The sequence below is a fragment of the Centrocercus urophasianus genome, unplaced genomic scaffold, assembly GCF_019232065.1.
Source record: "Centrocercus urophasianus isolate 14NV4802_14NV808 unplaced genomic scaffold, USGS_Curo_1.0 seq_10, whole genome shotgun sequence".
In the NCBI taxonomy this organism is placed as follows: domain Eukaryota; kingdom Metazoa; phylum Chordata; class Aves; order Galliformes; family Phasianidae; genus Centrocercus; species Centrocercus urophasianus.
In genome coordinates, this window is record NW_024884142.1 from 53055055 (window position 1) to 53075566 (window position 20512).

General features: G+C 40.7%; 1 protein-coding gene across 8 annotated transcripts in view; it reads right to left on the reverse strand.

The window, feature by feature from the left end:
- The window catches only part of ARID1B (AT-rich interaction domain 1B), a 288228-nt gene that overhangs the window by 92945 nt on the left and 174771 nt on the right, over window positions 1–20512 (reverse strand). For all 8 annotated transcript variants that reach the window (XM_042815785.1, XM_042815791.1, XM_042815750.1 and 5 more), the window contains one exon: window positions 5456–5699. In XM_042815785.1, coding sequence (XP_042671719.1) covers window positions 5456–5699 — 244 coding nt within the window. The remainder of the gene's footprint in view (window positions 1–5455; window positions 5700–20512) is intronic.

Below are 20512 nucleotides of genomic sequence, written 5' to 3' on the forward strand. Positions count from 1 at the left end.
TACGGAAATCACTGAAATGTCTGACTATGAAATACAAAAGCTGGTAGATCAGGTATTAAGCAAATGAAAACATCACAAACTGAAAAATAAATACTATCCCTAAAAACCACCACCCAGGGCACACTGAGTTTGGCGATCTTTTTGTTGCTTTTTTACCTGAAGCTTAACTCCAAGATGATGAAAAACAGCAGGCTGGTGGTTCTGGAATACAAAACCCTCTGTCGTAAAGAAAATACAACAGGAGGAACTTGAACAGCATGTCTGTGTCTCATTTCATTTCCTGCACCTGTTCTGGGAAGAACACCTCTGCAGAGAGGCCCCCCGCCCTCCCTGATCTCTCTGGCCAGGCTGGAGCAGAAGAGCAGCTCTCACAGCACCTTCTGGAGCACGGGTTCTTCTCAGGAAATTCAACTGAGACTGTTTGCCTTTTTCATGATGCCTTGGGACAACAGATTGTTAATCAATGGTGACCCAGGCTGAATTGTAATAGAAAACATAGATCAGCTGCTTCATATCCCAGAGTCAAAATTTTCTCCAGAAAGAGGGCCTGCAATTTACCTATTTTACTTCTTCTTAAAAAAAAAGAAAAATTAGAAATGTTCAAACTTTGAAAGAAAGAGGTTTAAGAGATTGTTACATGAAACATTCATGTATTTCATTTGCAAGCATTTTAAAATTGCAAAACTGCTGAATGGATATTTTGTGCAGTAGCAGTGATTAAGAACACAGCTACGTCAATGGCATTTTGTGTTTTGTATTTTTTCTGGTGTGGATGCCAATGAACAGCATGCATCTTCCTTGCAACAGCTTGTTGCAAGGTTTTTGCCTCCGGAGAAGCCGAAGGGGAAAATATTGATGTATGTGTTAAAATAATCTTTCTAGACAGGGGGACCATGTCCATTTCAAAAGGATATAATCCTCTTTCTTGTTTTGCAATTATGGGGAGGTATCTGTAAAACTTCAGCAAAGAATACAGCATTATAAATTCACTTTTGTATGGTACTCTTCTATCCCTCAATGTTTGAGAAGAGTCCATGCTCTATAATATACCAGTAGTGGAGGTCAACAGAGCAAGCATGTGGAATAGCTCCATGCCAAGAAAATTTTTTCCCAATTCTTGTTTAAAGCACAACCAGTGTCATCAGCTTGTCTTGCTGCAGCCACTTCTGCAAACAGTACAAATCTATGATTTCTCCTTTTATATAGCACAAAATAAACCACTGCCCTACTCAGATTTTAGTAATAACTTTAAGACTATGATAGATTAACCACTACTTTTTTTTTTTCTTTTCTGTCACTGTTTACACCATTAGTCAGCCCACACACTGACTTACATGTACACTAGGGGAAGAATTCTTATTACAGCACTCTCTGAGCACCCCCATTTCCCTTTTCCTCCTCCATTTTTTCCTCTAGTGTTATTGTAATTCTGACCACTTCAGGAAGGAAAGATCCCCGGTCTGAAGAGAGCAGAGCTGATCACAGAATGGAACACACCCACTGCTTCATATAATTACCAGCATTAAGTGTCTGGGGTAATTTTAATCAGAGGGGGGTGCTGACCACTGGGCAGAATAAATCGAGAAGACTGACAATGGCATTCCTAGGTAAGAGCATCCACACATGGATTTCTTCCTGAATATTCTAACTCCTTTATGAAAAAGAAGACTCCTTTATAAAAGAAGACATTGATATAATTGTAACAGTAAAAACTGCAGTGCAGCTTATGCTTTACAGAGTGAAAATAAGCTTGTTCGTTCAGAGGGTAACCTAAAATACACTGAAAGTGTATGTAAAAAATACTGATGTACGTAAAAAGATACTTGTACACCATAATTTCTGAAGGCAGCATTTGCTGTTAATTATTAGTATAACATACTCTTATTTTCTATACAAATACAAATTACTGCAGAGGTTTTAAAATAATATAATCTATTAACTCACACAAAATCTGCTCATCCATCACATGTTAAGCGAACCCTGGCTTATCAGCAATCTTCAACACAACTCTTAATATTAAAAATTTTTGCTGCTTACACCACAAGGGAGAAAGAGCTGACAAAAGCCTTTGGCCACCGAGATCAAAACTGGAGATGTGGGAGGGGGAGAAAGTGGAGTTTAGTGTATTTACATTTTTGCTTTGTTGGTAAACCGGAATGGTTGGGCAGGAAGCTAAAAAAAAAAAAAAAAAAAAAAAAAAAAAAGTGAAATTAACATCCACTAGGTCTTCTGGCAACAGCAGTGCATTTTGATGATGTGCTGTGTCAGCTTCCACTAATGGTTTAGGATTGAATCAGGCACGGCTAAAGACCTAAAGCAGTGCAGGGCATCGCATCTCATCTTCTGGAAGAACATGAACCCTAATTATGAAGATGGCTACAAAATAAAGAGATCAGGAATTCTGGCAAAGTAGAATAGTGAATCACTTATTAGGACATCAGAATATCATTTTACATCATTAAAAATTGTAAAATAGTAAGATTTCAGTCCTGTAACGAAAGTGTGTCAGAAAGAGAAGTGTTAACCCTTTTCAGATAAAACCCTCTCAAAACAAAACATGCCGAAGTTGCTTTTTCTACTCTTAGAGATTAATTTCCCTGATCTATTCTTGTTATATAAATGGAGACAAAGGCTGTATACGTGTGCCACTTACTGCACAAAATATCTGTTCAGTATTTCAGAGTACAGAAAGGAAATGCCCACTGAGCTAGGGATGTGCCAATGTCAGTGTTGCCAGCACCAGTCCATTCCCATGAAATTCACAACGTGTGACAGAAAGCAATACGGCAAGGCAGACTTGCAGTGGGGTGAGGAAGCAGCTTAAACAGGCAATGGAACTGAATCAGCCATTTGGGAGGTTTAATAGGGGGTTGTCTGTTTTCCTGCCCTTTTGATGTTAAATTAGTAGTCAATTTTGTTGCAATGAAGGAGGCATGAGGAAAAGGATGCTTCTCTTCCAGTGAACCCTGGGAAAGCAACACCTTTATTTTAAAGGCCTTCCCACCAAGAACCCCCTGCACCATTTTGGCTTTCCCTAGCTGTAGCTATCAGCAACACAACAGCTGCTCATTTTACAATGACTTGCTGGAGAGAGAATGATTGAAAGAGCCAATCTATGTCACATGGAGAAGCTGTGGCACAACATTGCAGGAGGTAATAGGAGAGGAATGAGGTCAGAACAAACAAGGGTAGGGTGAGAAGAAAGAGGAAAATAGGAGTGGAACAAAATTGTTAAAGGAGAGACGCCAGACTACTCAGTATATGTGCAAAAAACAGCCACAACCTGAACACTGCAAGCAGCCCAGAGAAATGCAAACAAGCTCTATTACTTTTTGCCAGTGTCCTGTGACTACAGCAGATGAAGAAGCCTATAAAATCCTAGTAATTAAGCACAACGGTGGGAAAGCAGGTGAATGGGGAGAAATGATGAGCACAGTGGAGTGCACATGGCCTGGAAACCCGAGCATCCAACAGTGTCCCACTAGTCACCGGGTTTTAAATAGCAGTTTTACTCATTCCATTTTGTAGCTTGAGAAACTCAACAGCAGCAGCAGAGCTAATGAAGCTGCCCGGTTTTCCTCAGAAGATGGCAGTGCACTAGCTCACAACTGAGAGCTCACCTTTATCAAAACAGGTAGATAAGAAGGTTGCCCAAACCAGGGAAATCAGTGGCAGGCAATTCTGATTTATTGCCATTCATAAAAAGACTTCCTAATATGTCTTTTGTGTTACCACAACAGACTAGAAAATTTGCATTCGAACTGACACATTTTCTATGAAGAGCTAACACTTTTCATTAGGTCAGCAACAGAAACAAAAGTTTGGGCTCAGCTGAAGAGAAGTGACTTTGATTCTGACCTTTCAGCCCACACCTCTTTTTACCCCAAAGAAATTAATTTGATAAAAGTTATTACTTTTTCCTACAAATCATCCTGCTCACACCCTTTTCTGTTATGGCTACAATAAAACTATTTTCACCTTCACAACACTCCTCCTCTACTCAGCAACCAGGCAGCTAAAATATCAATCAATTTGTTTGTCCAAATCTGACTGTTTAGAGATAGTCAAAACTGAAAGCTGAGAGCTTTCCAAGAAATCACAACCTCAGTTTACAACCTAAGACAATACAGGAAGGAAGTCAAGATTTCCCATAAAGCCACCGAATTGGGTCCTGATTGCAAAGTGCAAGGATTGGCTTAGACTGTGGGAACAGCTACCTTTCCAGCTGGGTGGACTCTTTGACTTCACTCAATAACAGGGAAGGGTTTCTACACTGCGCAGTTTGAGATGCACAGCAAATACAAGGTCACCATCCTGCCTGTAATACAGAGGCTTCTGTCTTGTCACTTTTCCTGCTCTTCCTGCCCCACCTGAGCACATACTGCCAGCTAGAGAGGCTGGAGGGAAGAAGAAATGACTGTGGGGCATACATGCTGCATCAGGGCTTGACACACTCATTTCAGATGCAACCAGCATGAGTGCACTGAGCTTACTCACCTTTGCTTATCTAGTTCGACCTCTGTGTACAGATAGGCATGTACATTTCCCCGGTTTAACCTTTATATGGAATACCAAAAAACATACTGCTCACTGCATCTTAACTTGCATTTGGTCCACAACACATCTAATGATAAAAAGTTGCAATTTCTCTTTCTTTCAACCGAGCTTCACACTGATTTGTTGTGCTTTTGTCAGCAACTGATGTCACTTCAGAGTAATGCCAGTACTGTCCAACTACTTCGAGTTTCTCTAGCATTCAAAATGTCAGAAAACAATAAAAGAATTGAGCATCTAAAAGAGAACAAACTCATGTAAAATACCAATTTTTTTTTTTTTTTTTTTTTTTCTTCTGAGTACGTTGGAAGGTTTTCACAAATTTCTGAATATACATGGATGATATTGTACCAACACTGCCAAAGAAGTGCAAGTGGCAAACATAATACCGTTGTTTAAAATACTATTGGGTCTGGATTCCTAGTCATGTGTTGATCTTTGCAAGTATTAAATAAGATCTCATAAGAAATTTCACATTCATTTCCTGAACTCCATTTTTAAAAGACAAAGTTGAAAAAAGTATGCCTCAAACTAAGGGTCACAAGTCACCACAGAACTCCAAGAGACAAAGACAACAAAAACACAACGTAAAAATAGAAAAGGGATCCTGTAAATATGTGATAGATAGATGATCATGAACCAAACACATAAAAACAGCATTAGTTGCATGAACTGGGCCATGAAAAAGACATTTAAGAAATATACTCGTAGAGTCAAGTTCAGAATTTTGAGAGCTCTGAGGACTTAGAAGCTGAAATTATCCCTGCTTTATTTATGCATTTCTTAAGAGAAGAAGACACTAAAAATGCAGAATTCTCCTAGAATTAAGAATTATCAATCTAGAAGTAATTTTAATATACAATTATAAATCGATTAATTGCATTTGTTGCAACAAGCTTACCTGGAATACTTGCTGGAGAAATGGGACCAGACCTAGACTGGTTGCTTCCAACAGGAGAGCCTACAGGGGAAGGCGATGGGCCCCCGGGGATGCCAGAGAGATGTGGTGAAGCATGAGGGGAGAATGGAGACTGTGCAGGGTTGCTCTGCTCCCCTTGGCTGCTTGTAGAGCCTGATGCGCTAACAGCTGAGCTCAGCGTTGCTTCAGTTCCAGTCGGCAAATCGTCAATGGATCCAGACAAATCCTGAAGAAAAAGGAAAAGGTGCATTAGTTGCAAGAACTAATACACGAGCCACAAGACATAAAAACTGGCACGGTGACCACATCTCCTTGTTTACTTACTATGGTAGCTAACTAAGAGGTTTTCTTTAATGCTGGTTCATGTAGTTAAACGATGTCAGTAAATTAGGATAGTATGCACAATTCTCCACTTAATCTCTAATTCTTCTGAGAAAAAGAACCAGCAACGGTAACAAATGAATTGGTATCAAATTCCCTCAGCATTGAATTTAACCTTTTCCTCTGGATTAAGCTTTCAGAATTAATCCCACAAATTCTACCTGAGCATATGAAAGCTAATAAAAATGAGTTATCAGTTTCACTTCAACACCGTATTTCATGTTTGGGATTGTTCCCGTTAGAATCACAGTTTATATACTTCACTCTTTAAACCATCATCAAAATGACAGAAGAAAAGTGTAAAATACACAGCCCTCATAATATTCGCATTCAGCTCCTTCACCTTCCAGGAGAGGGAAAACAACAATGCCCTGCCCTCACCAGCAATCCAGAACCCATTGGCCACCTGAGAGTAAGGAAGGCTGCTTCTTTATTTCCATCCAACACCAGTTTGACCAGCATCCAGTTCACAGTTTCTCTTCAATTTCATCTGAGTATACCTCAAAACAGCTGCTCCATTTCACTTCAAAAATGCTGCAATTTTCAATGTTTTCAATGAGGAATCTCCTTCACTGGTCAACGCACTTCCAAATTCTAACTACAAGTTGCTGGGCATATCTCATAGAGCTAGTTACATCTATCTTTGGATCTGTGGGAGTAGTTTGGTTTTAAATCACTGTAAAATCAGATGTGAAAAAATAGGAATGTTGTGATGTGCCCTCTAACTTTCAGGAAAAAAATACTAATTCCTAAGCATGACGAGAAGATCGCAGGTAGCTGTGCTTCTGTCAGTATTTGGCAAGATGCAAGCCAAGGAGCATACTGCTATTTCTATTAGTGAATTAAGGCAGAGAGCTATTTCACATATAAAACAAGTCATGAATTGACCTTTGGGGCTTCGAATAATTGGGATGACACAGAGCATGCTACTCTAGTTGACAGTGATTTCATTTGTCTGACTCATGCCAGCAGTTCCTCTGGAGACAAGGGGCCAGGCATCTGAGGAACACAAAGACAGCTGGGCTCTGCTTGGGCAAAGAGCTCAAGAAGCAAGGACTAACTGCTGTCTAATTTTCATAACAAAAATAAAGTTATTTTTAGAAATTACAGAACTTGGACAAAATTCAAAGTGGTGTATTCAGAGTAAGAATGCTGCCTGATCTCCATCACAAGAGGCTCACAGCTAGCCTTCCCTAATAGACAGTCAGTCTTCCAAGGCACGGAAATAGTAGGATTAGCACTTCAGGCACCAGTAACATTCATAAAAAGCCACCTAGAATGTTATGTGTTATTCCTCCTCATACATAAAGGTGTACATAAATACAACTTGCCCAACTTAGCTCTCTACAGGACACCTCACAGCCCCTACTCCCAAACGTGCATTGAACACAATACTCCAGGCACAACTCTCACTACAGGTTAATTTTCCTTTTTCTGACAAGCACAAAATTGTATTTGCATTTCATTAGGCGTATGGAAAACAAAGATTGAAGTTTTCAAACTTAATTTATGTGTGAACTCAGCGTTCACCAGAGAACAGTTCCAAGTCCCTATAAATGGAAATTTAATTGTGATGTGGTGCTGGCAATAAACTATTTTCATTGTTTCTTTTTTGAAATTGTTTGCTGTAGAAAATGTAAACAAGAAATAACACTGCTTGATACTACGTAGAGTAACGCTGGAAGTGTTCACAGTAGAATGCAACTGACAAACAGGTAAGCAATTACTGCTTTTCCATACATCATACGGTACTCTTAAATGGAATCAAATCTCTGCTGTCGTAATGTGTAACGAATGCTGCAGGAAGTGCTGATAAAACAAATGCTGCTGAAAAGCATATAATCAAACTCCAAAACCCGAATGCAGCAGAAAAGGGCCTATTCAAAATGAATAGAATTCTGTGTAAAAAAGTAGATAGGCACCCAGCTGATAAAAGATACAGAAAACACACAGCTTTGCATTTAGAATAGCTAAGTTTTTTAAGTGGTGTTTGGACTAAAGCTTTCATTTGCTTCGGTAAGCCACAAAGTGCATGGAAAACAAACAAACCAAAACGAAAAAAACCCATGAAGCAGTTAGCAGCGTCCGTGATGAAAATTATCGGTCGTTCAGAGATCAAGGCACAACTTGACAGTTCCCCCCAGCACCTCCCTGACACGCTGAGCATGTGTGTGCAAAAACGTAGGGACAAGAACTAAGTTCATTTTTCCATCAGGTCGCATTATGACTTCTCATTTTGCTAATCTCCCGTGGGGGTGGAGTGACTGACATGTCCCAGGCATTTCCTCAAGTGCATGCCTTCAAGGGATTTCCTCGCAAACCTGATGCAACTCATTCATAAAAGCAGAAAAGAAAGAAGGAAGCTCACAGGACGCCAGCACGGGGCTGTGCCACCCTCCTGCAATGAGCACAGGCCCTATTGTGCTGCACGCATGCGTGCAGCAGGATGTCCTTTTGAGGCTGGGGAGAGAACATCGACACGGCCATCCATCCAGCTCCTCTGCCGAGGAGGTTATCATAGCAACGGTATTGATCACATCAACTGTGACAGCTGATAATAAGGTTGCTCCCAGGACTGTATGAAAGGTCTGCTGTCCATTTAGGCACCTGGGCTATACTATACAACATTTACTTTGTGTTGCCATGGGGTAAATGAGCATTATCAGCCATTCTGTCCAGGGTGGTTTGCAAACCATTACTGTGTACTCTTTACAAACATGCACTTCATGGACTTACTTCATCTTTCAAGGTAAAAGTATCAGTAGGTGAGCAACTGGGAAATTTCTAGCATGAAAAAGCTTTAGAAACACCTCTGTTATCCACGAGAGCTAACTGGGAAATTAAAGTGAAGAGGAAGAAAGACCTTATGGGAAGCTCCCAGACTGAAAGAGCAGAAGTTGGCTTACCGTTCTCCTAATATCAGTATTTTAATGCTTGTGTTTTTCTTTAGTGTAGCACAACAGTAATGAAATCGTGCAATTTCTACTTCACAAACTTTTATTAATATAGAAAATATTGTACACATCATATGCATAAATTATATGGATATACCTGCATTTACTTAGTATATCCGTATGTAAAGCTATTAAAAATCCTGCTAATAAGAGAAATTCACAGTGGTTTAAGCATACAGCCTAGTTAACAAAGAAGCTCTGTAACTAATACTCCTCTAGAGGACAATTTAGTCAGCAGGGCACCAACTCTATTCTTCTTTTATAAGTACTATCAGATCTATGATTCCTGTAAGAACAGAGAGACCTTACTTATTGCATCTCATTCAAATCAAGGCACCTTCAAGCTACAGTGCCTCCATTTATCTTGTTGGAAAGTTGGCAGGTTAGGTAATTGCAGGGATTCTTTTAAGGGGCTGAAGTCCCCTTACCCTAAGGCACGTCTTAAATTTTGCCTCTTTTCAGAGGTCCTATCTGGAAAGCACTCATTTTTTTGAGTAAAATATAGCAAGTCTGGAATTACCAGAAACCTTGTTATACAGACCTATTTCTTGCAGAATAATCTTAGTACTTCTGCCTGTTGTTATGACTGTATTTTCAAATGTGATACCAAATCTAAGGAAAAATAGAGGACGTATTTTTTTTCCCCCACTCTGTCATGAATCCTTATCAACATTCTGTATTCTCAGTCAGTGTTATGTTCTGTATTATTCAGGACACCCCAATCAGCTTTCCAAGTTCATTTCTAGGCAATACTTTGATTAGAAATGAGAATGTCCCAGCACAGGATTTCTCTTGTTCAGCTAAATGTTTTATCTTCCACTATCTTCACTTCTAGCTTCACTTTTCACCCATACACAATCTTTATTCTTGTCTTTCTGACAAGTACAAGAGCTAAAATGAACAGGATCACATTGTGCACAGGATTATAATGTTATGCTTTCCTGGTGGTGTGATCTTATCAGCCTGACAAGAGAGCCACTCACAACAGCACACCAATTTACTTACTGGCAGTGCAGCCAGTAAGGAGTAGAAGGAAGTTAACTGCACACAGTCACAAAACCCAAAGTTGCTGACAAGCAAAGGACAAGGAAAACACAGAAACTTCCACGCAATAATACAATCCAGTAACCTACCCAAGAAATAGGCGTAGATTCAATAAACGGCAAAAAGGAGACGACAGTAACTTGCTAACAACACCATGATTTTACACAGCGCAACAGGAAAAGAGCACTCACTGTGAAGCAAAAACGTACACTGTGAACACCTTGTGCAGCTGCTGGTTTTGCTCAAGAGTGTCCCAGCAGCCATAAAACATAAATGAGACTTTACTAAAGGAATCCTCTGCTTGATACCTACAGCTGAAAAATGATGAGAACCTTCTGTGAGGTCAGCAAAACAGAGAAGTGTACAACAGATCCAGCTGACATCCAGGACCTCATTAAGTAAGTCCTACGTTGCTAAATGTTAGCTAAATTCACTGACAGATTGCTACGGTCTGGGGGCTTCTACATAGTGTGTACAGCCTGGGAATTACTTCAACTTCCAGGCTATTGCCTTTCAGTCTCTTTTTGCTCAAAGAGCAGAAGGAAAGACAAGGTCTACAAGCAAAGACGCACAGCACCCGGGGTCTCAAATAAGCTAAGGAGCACGGCCCGCTGGCCCTCAGCTTTGTAGCAGCACAGATCCCAGCACAAGGCTGTACTGGAGGGCTGCCTGAGAGGTCAGAGCTGTTGCCACCTGGCTCAGGCCTCCAGGATTGTTGGGATGGAGGACGGTACTGCTTACAAGGCAGAATCCCGCAGGAAATATCCATCTCTTCAAAACGGATCACCACTTTGAACGTGAAATTATATATACGCACCAACATATTTTACATTTAAGTATGTAAATATACATTCAAGTAGACATCCACTCTGCTATTGTTTTGGGACCGTGGGGGATTATGAACAATACACTCTGTAATTGAGATTAACTTTGAACAAATGATTTGGCTGACAAACACACACCCGCACACAAAGAAAAATCCCACAATGCTGCTGCTTAAATTTGAAGATATTTGTAAGACCTCTTTTCATCACAAAGCGGCCTATAATAGCACGTTTCAAGAAGCCTTCCAAAGGCCCTGCTGGTCACATTGTCTAGAGGGCACTGAGCTAACAGCCTCCATTTCCCACACCACTGGGAGAAGGCGCAGGCACCGGGGCCATGGGGAGTGCCAGGGAAACCCCCTCATGCCCAGCAGACCCCGCTACTCCTCCTACACTGAGATGCTGCAGACCTCAGCTAGGCACAGCAGTCCTGCTTCATGCACATCCTCAAACGTTCATGTTTACTGAGACATGAGTAAGGAAGGAACCTCACGTGCCTCTTCAAAACACCCCAGATACTGACCTTTGTGGAAAGGGCTCCTATCAGCACCCAATAACTCCTCTGAGAAGTGACACTGGGAAGTCCCACAAGAATGCAAAACCTTTCCCAAAAGCCCAATAGTCACTTAAGCAACTGAGTAGAAGTATAAGCAAATAATGCAGTGCCAGTGCTCTGCCTTGTGTCTTTTCAACCAGTGTAGTTCTGGAATCGCATCAGTATTCAAGAAATTATCCACAAAAAGACAACCTGAAAAACCAGATTCAAGTCACAGCTCACTAATCACTTCGTTAATCACTGAGCAAAGGACTGCCTTGAACAGTTCTTACTTTTCATTTGGATATGAAATTAATTCCCAGCCTTAAAAAAATCTCTCTGATTAAAGCTGTACAGAAAACATAGTTTTTAGCAAAAGCATAAAGATTTCAAAAAGTCCATTATTTTTCTAGGAATTAATCCTAGCATGGCATTGTGTACATTCAGGACAAAGATTACGTTTGTGTCTTTTAAGCTATTTTAAACTGTTGATAATTTCTCTCAATTTTTTTCAGATGACATATGACTGGTTCATATCCTTGTGGTTCCAGCATATCCAAACCCATTCAAATCGATCAAGTATCACACAACAGCAATCTAATCAGATAGATCTATATCTGTCAGACGCAAGATTAGAAGTTGCTAAGACAGATACAGCCATACTTCTTCTGTGCTTGCACTCACTCCACAAGGGGATCTTCCTTGCTCATCCAGACAAGAGCTCTACAGCAGAAACAACTTAGAAGAATTAGAAATTCAAAATTGACATAGTAGCCTCAAAAAACACGTGAAAACACCAACAGCTTTGCTCCTCATTGACAGAGTTGAGCGCCAGTCATTATGAAGTCTGCAATTCCCTGACAGGTAATGGGGAGTCCCGGGTCTCTTGCTGCATCAAGAAATCTCCTAACGGCATAAAAAAGTTGATACTTCACAAACATCGACTCCCATGCATAAAGCAATAAATACTAATGACCCATGTGCTATCAGAGCAAATTGACAAAGTCTAGCAAAGACTGTAAACAGGTAAGACACAGAGCTCGTCTGGCAGCAATACTTTTTTATGTCAGAAGTAAATAGTAAATCTCCGGAACAGGAAAACAGTAACATTGCATCTCTCAGGATACAAACTCCACTGTTTACCTCTGAAGCAGAATGCTTAGCACGTAGAATTTCTGGGAATAAAATTTAAAAAATAGAAAGCCAGGAACCCTTAGGAGTCATTTGTTTCCTCAGTATTGTATCAAAGAAAAATTCTCTGCCAACAACTCTTGCAGCTATAGCAAATAAATTATCAACATTTAAAACAATCAAATCAATGGAAAACACAACAAATTGCCCCCAAGCCTAAGAAAGAAAAGTTACATTTGCCTAACAGCAACCAAAGAAAATCTAGTCATACCCATACTACTACTCATTCAGTTTCTTCAGTGTCAATAACATAAATGTGAAATCCCTTCCACTAAAGCTAAGTTTTCTCATTTAGAGAGCAATTAAATAAGACAAAAGAACCTCCTTTTATTGAACCTCTTTGGAATACAATCATTTTCCAGACCACGTACTACTTCCCTGGGGAAAAGACAGACTAAATCAGTAACACAAAGCAGAAAGGAAGAAGATTGAAGGTAAATATGCATTAGTCTAGAATCTTTCAAGCTCTCAGGAGCTTTCTATTTTGGAGACCACCATCCTTCTTGCTTTCTTCAGTATGCTTGGAATTTGCACAGCCATCAGACAACTCACTGCCGGTCAGTCCAATCTGCTCCTCTAGGTGTGTTTCTGACTGCAACAGTCTACACTGAACTGACCACCACAAAGCCGCAAGGAAAACACAGCACACCCCCTTCTTCCTCTCACATTGTCTACTTTATCTGTTTTTGTAACTGGGTTTGAAAGAATTCTGAGCAAGTACGCAAGATGAATACTCAATCACAAGACAGACAAATACGAGTTTGGACAAAAGGGTAAGAGAATAAGACATTCCAAAAAGAATGTATGGGTCAGTAGGTTTGAAAAACATCTAAAACTTCAGCAGGAGCAGCAGCAGTATGAACTAGTAATTACTGCTTACTCCCTGTACATTTACTTTTGCTTCCATACTTGGGGAAATGAAGTGCACATGAAGTCAGAAACAAGTCATCTATCCTGAGGTACACATTCAAAAACCTGAGATTTCACAGGTGCAGCTCAAGCAAGAAGCAAACATCTCTTCAGGATACCATAAAATAAAACGTGATAAAATTCACAATATGCCTATGATGCAGTATGTCTACACTTGATTGCAATGCAGAGGTTCTCAACTGGTCTATGAAGAGTAGCTCATGTACGAGAAGCTCTTTAATTATAGCCACACAATCTCACACAGTTCAGCATACCTTACTGTTTACTACTGCTGTTTCCTACTGAGTCTCAACACACCCATCTTGCAATTAAAAGCTAATGGCTTTCCATATGTGCTTCTCAGATTACCCCGTACTGCATTCAGAAGGCATCAGCTGGGCTGCTAAAAAAAGTTTACATTTACAACACTATTTGATTTGGAGACTGGAGTTGAGAAAACAGAAGAAGTGTTGGTCCAACAACCAATCACCTTCTCATCACTGAAAACAGCTCTTTTCTTCCCACAGTAGATTAGTAAATTAGGCAAGTTGATAACTAGTCGTTCTGATAGCCCAAAGCTATACGTGGACCACAATAAAGGGCAAACTAACCAATGAATCAGTACACATAAGGTTTCAAAGCTCTTGTTCTACAGTGCTTGTCTTTTATTTGGCATATTAATACCCTCTGTAGCAGGCATAGTTTGATAAAGGAGATGTCCCAGCAGGTTAGTGTGAGAATAAAGACCTACAAAACACAGTTTTTCATTAGCTCAGGGATTGTGCATGCATCACATTGTGCTGCTTCTCTCTCTCCCCCACAAATCTGTGTAACCAAATACCACAATTACATGAGATGGTAAACAAGCCACAGACACATCTTAAACTTCAAAAACACAGGTGCCCCAATAACTTTCCCTCTCTTCCTCTATAATCACATGCTGAAAGTAAGAGAGAAACGTATATGCCCGCAATAGTGGCGTAAGTTAGAAATTCCTGTTTCAGAAGAGATGGAATAAGGAGACTTGCCCCAGAGAGCAGTATTTACAAAGTTTTATTTAAGAAACCCAGATATGCTGTTATACTCGGGGATCAGGCAGGAACGAGTGCCACAATGTTTGCTGCAATAAATTCAGCTACATTTGCTACTCCAGAATCACGCAGGACTCTCTCATCCTCCTCCCTCCTGGGTTTTCTTTCATTTTTTTGAACCTAGCACGACTCCAGCAGTGCATAGTTCAACATCCAGTAAAGCGCAAACAAACAAGGCTGTGATTATTCTGACTGCTTTGCTTCGCCCACATCCATATGTACACAAACTGCTTTCTCCTTTCTGAGGTTTATGGGCCATAGCAGCAAAATCAAATGATTATGCTTCAAGAGCTGTTCACTTACCCCTCCTACCTTTTCATTTCCGAGTAACCTGGGAAAAGGATGGGAAATGAAATCCAAGGCAGTAATAAAGCAGAAAATAAACTTTCAGTTCTTTTCTCACATACACTAGCTAGAACCAGATTCCCTAATCACCCAAATTCCAGAGTTCACATCTCCTCACAGTAATTCAGTACTGGCTGGGCACACTATTGTGCAAAATAATTGAGCTGCAAGAGAACATGATATTTTGAGATGATATGGTTTTAACAGACTTGGGTAAAACTTCTGTTTCAGAAACCTCTGTATAAATTTCAAAAGGCTTTTGAAATCTAAGAAAGGTGTCTCAGCCTCAGATTTCTTTTGAAATAGTATCCTGATTACACTAGTAGGAAGGATAGCTTGTCATGCTTCCTTCAATTAAGCTTCAAGAAAAAAATCTCAAATGCCAATGCCCCTCTGACTCCTGTTAAGCATGCTGTCCAAGCCATGGTATACAAATTTTGTTTTTGGAGTGGAAAGGTTTTTCTTGAGGCTAAGATAACACAATCATTGTCCTGATCTTTGAGTGCATTAAGCTAAACCTTATCCAACAGGTCTGTAAATTCCAACAATTCAGGAGAAAAATGACAAGTCCCTACGGATGCCTTAAACCATATAGACTGCAGTCTACAGAAAAAGCCATATACCAATTGCTACTGTTTCTTAATTAGTAGATTACAAAAAAAAAAAAAGACTTCCACAGTGAATTGTGGAAGACAGGTTTTTGTGAGTTTTTGATTGTCTCAGCATGTTTGAAAGTTGCAGCCTGTTCTCCTCAGAGGAAATACAGAGGGGGCCCAGATTTTCTAGATAAAGCTTTCAATTAGATTGCTCCTCCAGAGTTTTTGTTGGCATGAGGGAGGAGCACGGCAGTTCTAATAAACATGCTATGAAAACACTCCAAGAAAGCAACAGTAGGATGTGCATTGTATTGCATCAGCCAAAACGTGGCTGCTGCTCCACGGACTGCCATGAGTGGGTACTGCATGTTACCTAGCCCTTGACCTGATGTGCCAGTTCTCCTTCCCCAACACATCTGCCAGGCTGCAGACCTACTGTGGTTTCCTCCAGCAAGTACCACTGTAGTACCACAAAGCCCACATCTGGAAGTTACTAGTATGACATATTTTCAAATGGAGTAACAGAGAATGTTTTCCCATCCGATCTCTATTCTAGCCATCCTCAATTTTGAAGGTGTTCATACATAGGAAATATCATGACAGCTAACGTGTCAAAATGGAAATGGGCAGGCTGCTTTGGAAACTCTTCTGAAAAATGGCCTAACAGGACCTTGTAAGGCAGCGGTCATTTCCCTTCCTCTGCTGGAGTTTCCACTCGGACGCCTGCATGTTGCATACAGCAAACTGCTGAACCACTGTTCTTGTCCACAGCCACATGAGTTGTTGCAAGATGAAGCAACGAGAGACTTCATTCAGCCCTACAAGAACTTCAGGTACTGCTGCCCTATCTCTTGCTGAAGCTCTAACTATCAAATCTGTTTAAGCACTGTAACACAGCTTAGGGAGCAGGGCTGAGTGGTCTACAGGGGCATGCGTGTGACAGGAAGATGGGGAAAGAGCCAAGTGCATTACATCGTGGTCTGAAAAGAGTATGGTTCTTAGTTTTCCATGTGACTTGTGAAGTCAATAGTGCTTACTTGCAGCACTCACTGCAGTCTGCATTCATGTTCTTCCACACAGTAAATATTACAGATAGAGGCACCATTTCTACACTGTTGTCGTTCTGTAAAAACAAAACACAACAACATCTACCTCATGACTTCCGAGATCTAACTGATGAACTACCCAAAGAAGTTTTTCATCTTCTGAGCTATTCAGCAGACAGACCACCAAAAATGGGGAAAAAAACCCACATCAGTAATTTGAGATCTTCACAAAGTCCCGAAATAATTCTGAATGGTCTTGTCAGAATAAATGAATGTTCTAAAGGAAAAAACAATTTTATGAATTAAGTAAGTAAGTAAATAAATAAATAAATACGTATAAACATTTCAACCATCGTGCCAATCTGTTAGGAGCTGTACCACTGCCAGTTAGTGGGCCTCAGGGCTCCGTAGGATTTCTCAGCACAGTGCCAAACTCCAGCAATATTGTTATGGTTAGAAAGGAATTTCTCACAAGAGCTAACAAAGGCAGAAGGTCATAAATAAACACAGCAGGATTGCCTTGTCAGTTCTCATTATTAGCGCTGCAGGCACTTGCTTTTCTATGGGCTGCTCACAGGTTCATTTAAGTGTAATAGCTCCTCCTCAGAATTTCACGTACTCATAAATAACGAAAACATTTCTTAACTCATGAAAGAATAACACAACCAAGTTGGGTTTTTTTTCCTTTCACTGTTTTTCTGATGCATAGAGGTACAAATGCCTTAGCTTCCTGTAGCCACTCTGTCCATACACCTCTACGCGTGCTTCCTGAACTGACTGAAAACTAACACAGTCAGCCCAGAAGTGCAGCATCCTTTCAGACTGGCCTTCCATACACTGCCCAGGCATCCGTCTGACTTCAGCCATAATGAACGAGAAGAACTTACTTACTGTAATAATGGTCACTAGAATTATGTCTGGAGAGGAAATGAGTCTGAGCTCCTAAACTGATCCTGACGTGCATTATAAAATGAGGGAAGCACAGCTGTGTGATCATTACTGCAATTATAAAATGACATTTAGTGTTAACTTTCTTTTGTTGCTCAATTTTAAAGCAGAGAGAGGACAGCATCTGTAATTCTAGGGTTTATGAACAGGCAAAGAGGGAAGCTAAAAGTTCTTAATGTTTCACATGCTAGTCCTTTATCTTCTGTCAGAAGGCAACTGAAAGCATCTTACCTCTTCCATATATATATACATATATACATACCTGTCTGTATATATACACACTTACAAGGCTGAACAGTGAGATGTGTGTAAAAACTAGATATAATTTAAATAAATTAACACTATAACATAATGCATACTGATTTCAAGATGCATACTTAGAACTTTTCAGAATACGATGTTAAACGTGGATGTCAGCAATGCTGTCTCGAGAATATTTATTTTCTATTTATTATGCTGGGATATAATTATAAAGACTTGAAGACAGCCCAAAGGTTCACAACTTTGAAAATAGCACCACTATGTAAAACAACAGGCTGTACGTACAGCATGTCTGCTCAAGTATTATGGAGCAGGTAGCTCAGGATGCCCGACTATAGGCAGAGCTCTGCTGTGTCACAGTCCCTTCCAGCACAGGAAGTGGTAGAGGACATAATTACCCACCTGCTGGGGAAACCAAAGCACTGCTTCCTCTGTGCATGGTACCAAACACTAATGTGTGCTTCAGCTTCCCTGGACATAATGAAACAGCCACAACTATCATACCAGCAGGCTAAAATTTGACCAACGTGACTGTTCCTACCACCTGTGAGATCTAAAATCCTCACCTTTCAAAATAAATTGCACGACTGACAAGATAAAGGCCTGATGCTCCATAGAGGAGCCGAGGAAAATAATTTTCCTTCCAGCTTGCTTCCTGCCCCACCATCTCCTATCAAAGGAAGCCGGGCTGTTAGTACTGATGCGTTACAACGGAAAAGCCGTGTTCAAAGAGCTGCTCCTCTCAGCTGTGTGGCTGTTCATTACACATCATTCATCATCATAAACATCAAAAGCCAGAGCAGCTCCTGCGAGTGGAAATTCTCCGTATTTACTTTCGCAGCCTGTCGGCAGGCTGTCCTCCTCCCACTGGTGCTCCAAGCAGCTCGGTGCTCCCCCAGCAGCCGCTCCAGCCCACCCGAGCGGGGCAGGCCTTGCCCTCCCGCATGCTGTGGCGCGAGGAGCTATTTTCCAGATTGCTTACCCTTTAAAGCTGGCTTCTACCAGACACAATACCGGAGGTGTTACAACAGCAGATTTCTTTCTGTGCACCGGCAATTGTGTACTCTCGGCTCTAGTCTGCTGGAGAGGAGAGAGCTGCTGGAAGTGAAAGAAGCTGGAATAAAAGATAATTGATTCCAGCTGGTTATTTCTCAGCCTCCCTCTATCACCAGACAAGGTGCAGCCAAAGCACAAGATGCGCTGTAATCCTCTCTGCAAGCACAGAAACAGAGACTTGTTTTTATTCCCACTGTCTTCTTTTCAAAGCCGCTCCCAGGTTCCCTGACTGCCCAGCACCCTGCCCCAGGCCCTCCGGCACCACCCTGCTCCCAGGGCACAGCTCCCTGAGGCAGCTCTTGCATGGCCGTGCCCGCAGCACCTTTGGCTGCAGGCCTGCACTAGCTGGGGCTGGGAGCTCAGTCTCCCATAGTCACTCAGATTTTCTCTTTACTTTCTTAATGATTAGCCATAACTACAAGAACCCTCCACGTAACGAAAGATTAATGTGTAATCTAAGGGAAAAAAAAGCCCATAATATTCAAAGGCACTAGCCTTAACAAGAAGGCCTCGCTGAGAGGACAGCCCTGCTGTGAAGGCACACAGCATGAACTCATGGCCAGGAGTGGCATGGCCACAGCCGAGCTCTGCATCTCTCTGGCTTGCAGGTCTCAAGCAGCTCAGGACAAGGTGGGATACCCTAATCAAAAAGCACCTATATGTTTTCCCCTTTATTTTTTCCTCATTAATATTTTAAAGCATTTACCTGTCAGTCACGCTGCAAGTAATTCATCTCCTCTGATCAAGACATGTTTACTCCTCTAGAAATCAGTCTGCCACTGATTTCAACACAAGAACTAGCTTTTGGCCCACTAACTCAAATGCGCAGTACTGCTAATTCTTTCCTGCCTCATACATAATTCCAGAAGGGAACAACCCCACACACAAGAAGCACGGGAGCAGCTTCAGCCTCCTAAGTCTGGAGCATAAGCACAGGATCTCTCCACCCGGTAATTGCAGGCACACAGGGGCCAGTTTCTAATCAGCAGAGGGAAATTTCCCCTCTGCAGGAGCTATTGAAGGCAGGAACCCAGTGTGGGCTCTGAATCATCCTGCACAGCAGCTCGTGGCTGCAGAGTGAGTGCTTTGAAGTCAGTGAAAAGAAATTCAGGTCTTACACATTAATCTTTTTTTTTTTTTTTTTTTTTTTTATCCCCAGTACAAACTGTTTTGTTGTTCAGTGTTTGTGGTCATATTTCAGTAGTACGACACTCGCAGCTTTTTGGTATTTTATGCTTATTTTTATTTTACATTTAAGTTTACCATGCTTTGAATTTTCCCGTTAGAAAAAAAAAAAAACAAACCCAAAACATTTTAAGGGCTACAGATTTATAAATGAAATCACTAAATACTTTCTCATGTTAAATGTTATATTTCATTGCCATATACGTTCTACGGAGGAGTTTTTTCCTCTAGAAGCAGGAAATATTTGTTACATACACTCTGAAAAAGGTCATTTTACATTCCTGTTGAGTTTAAGAGTGAAAAAATTATGCAAAGAACAATTGAGAAAATGAAAAAAGAACAGAGGTATATTTCTCACAGAAATTATGGAGGTATTTTCTTGTTACCAAATATCGTTTGTTACTTTTCCGTCAAAGAAAACTACAAGGACAGACTAAAAAGGTGAACTAACCACTCTAAGAAATTATGAATGTGCCAAAAGATCACAAAGAGCACATTAGTGTCACAGCGTGGGCTCCCGTTGACTTCTCAGGAATTTAATTTTACTTTTTAAAGGGCAGAGAGAGGAGAGAAGCTGAGGTCTGTCTCACCTACCTTAATTTTTTAAGCTTCAAAAAAAAAAAAAAAAAAGCCGAAAAAAAAAGCCTGAGCTATATCTATGATCTGTATTGGT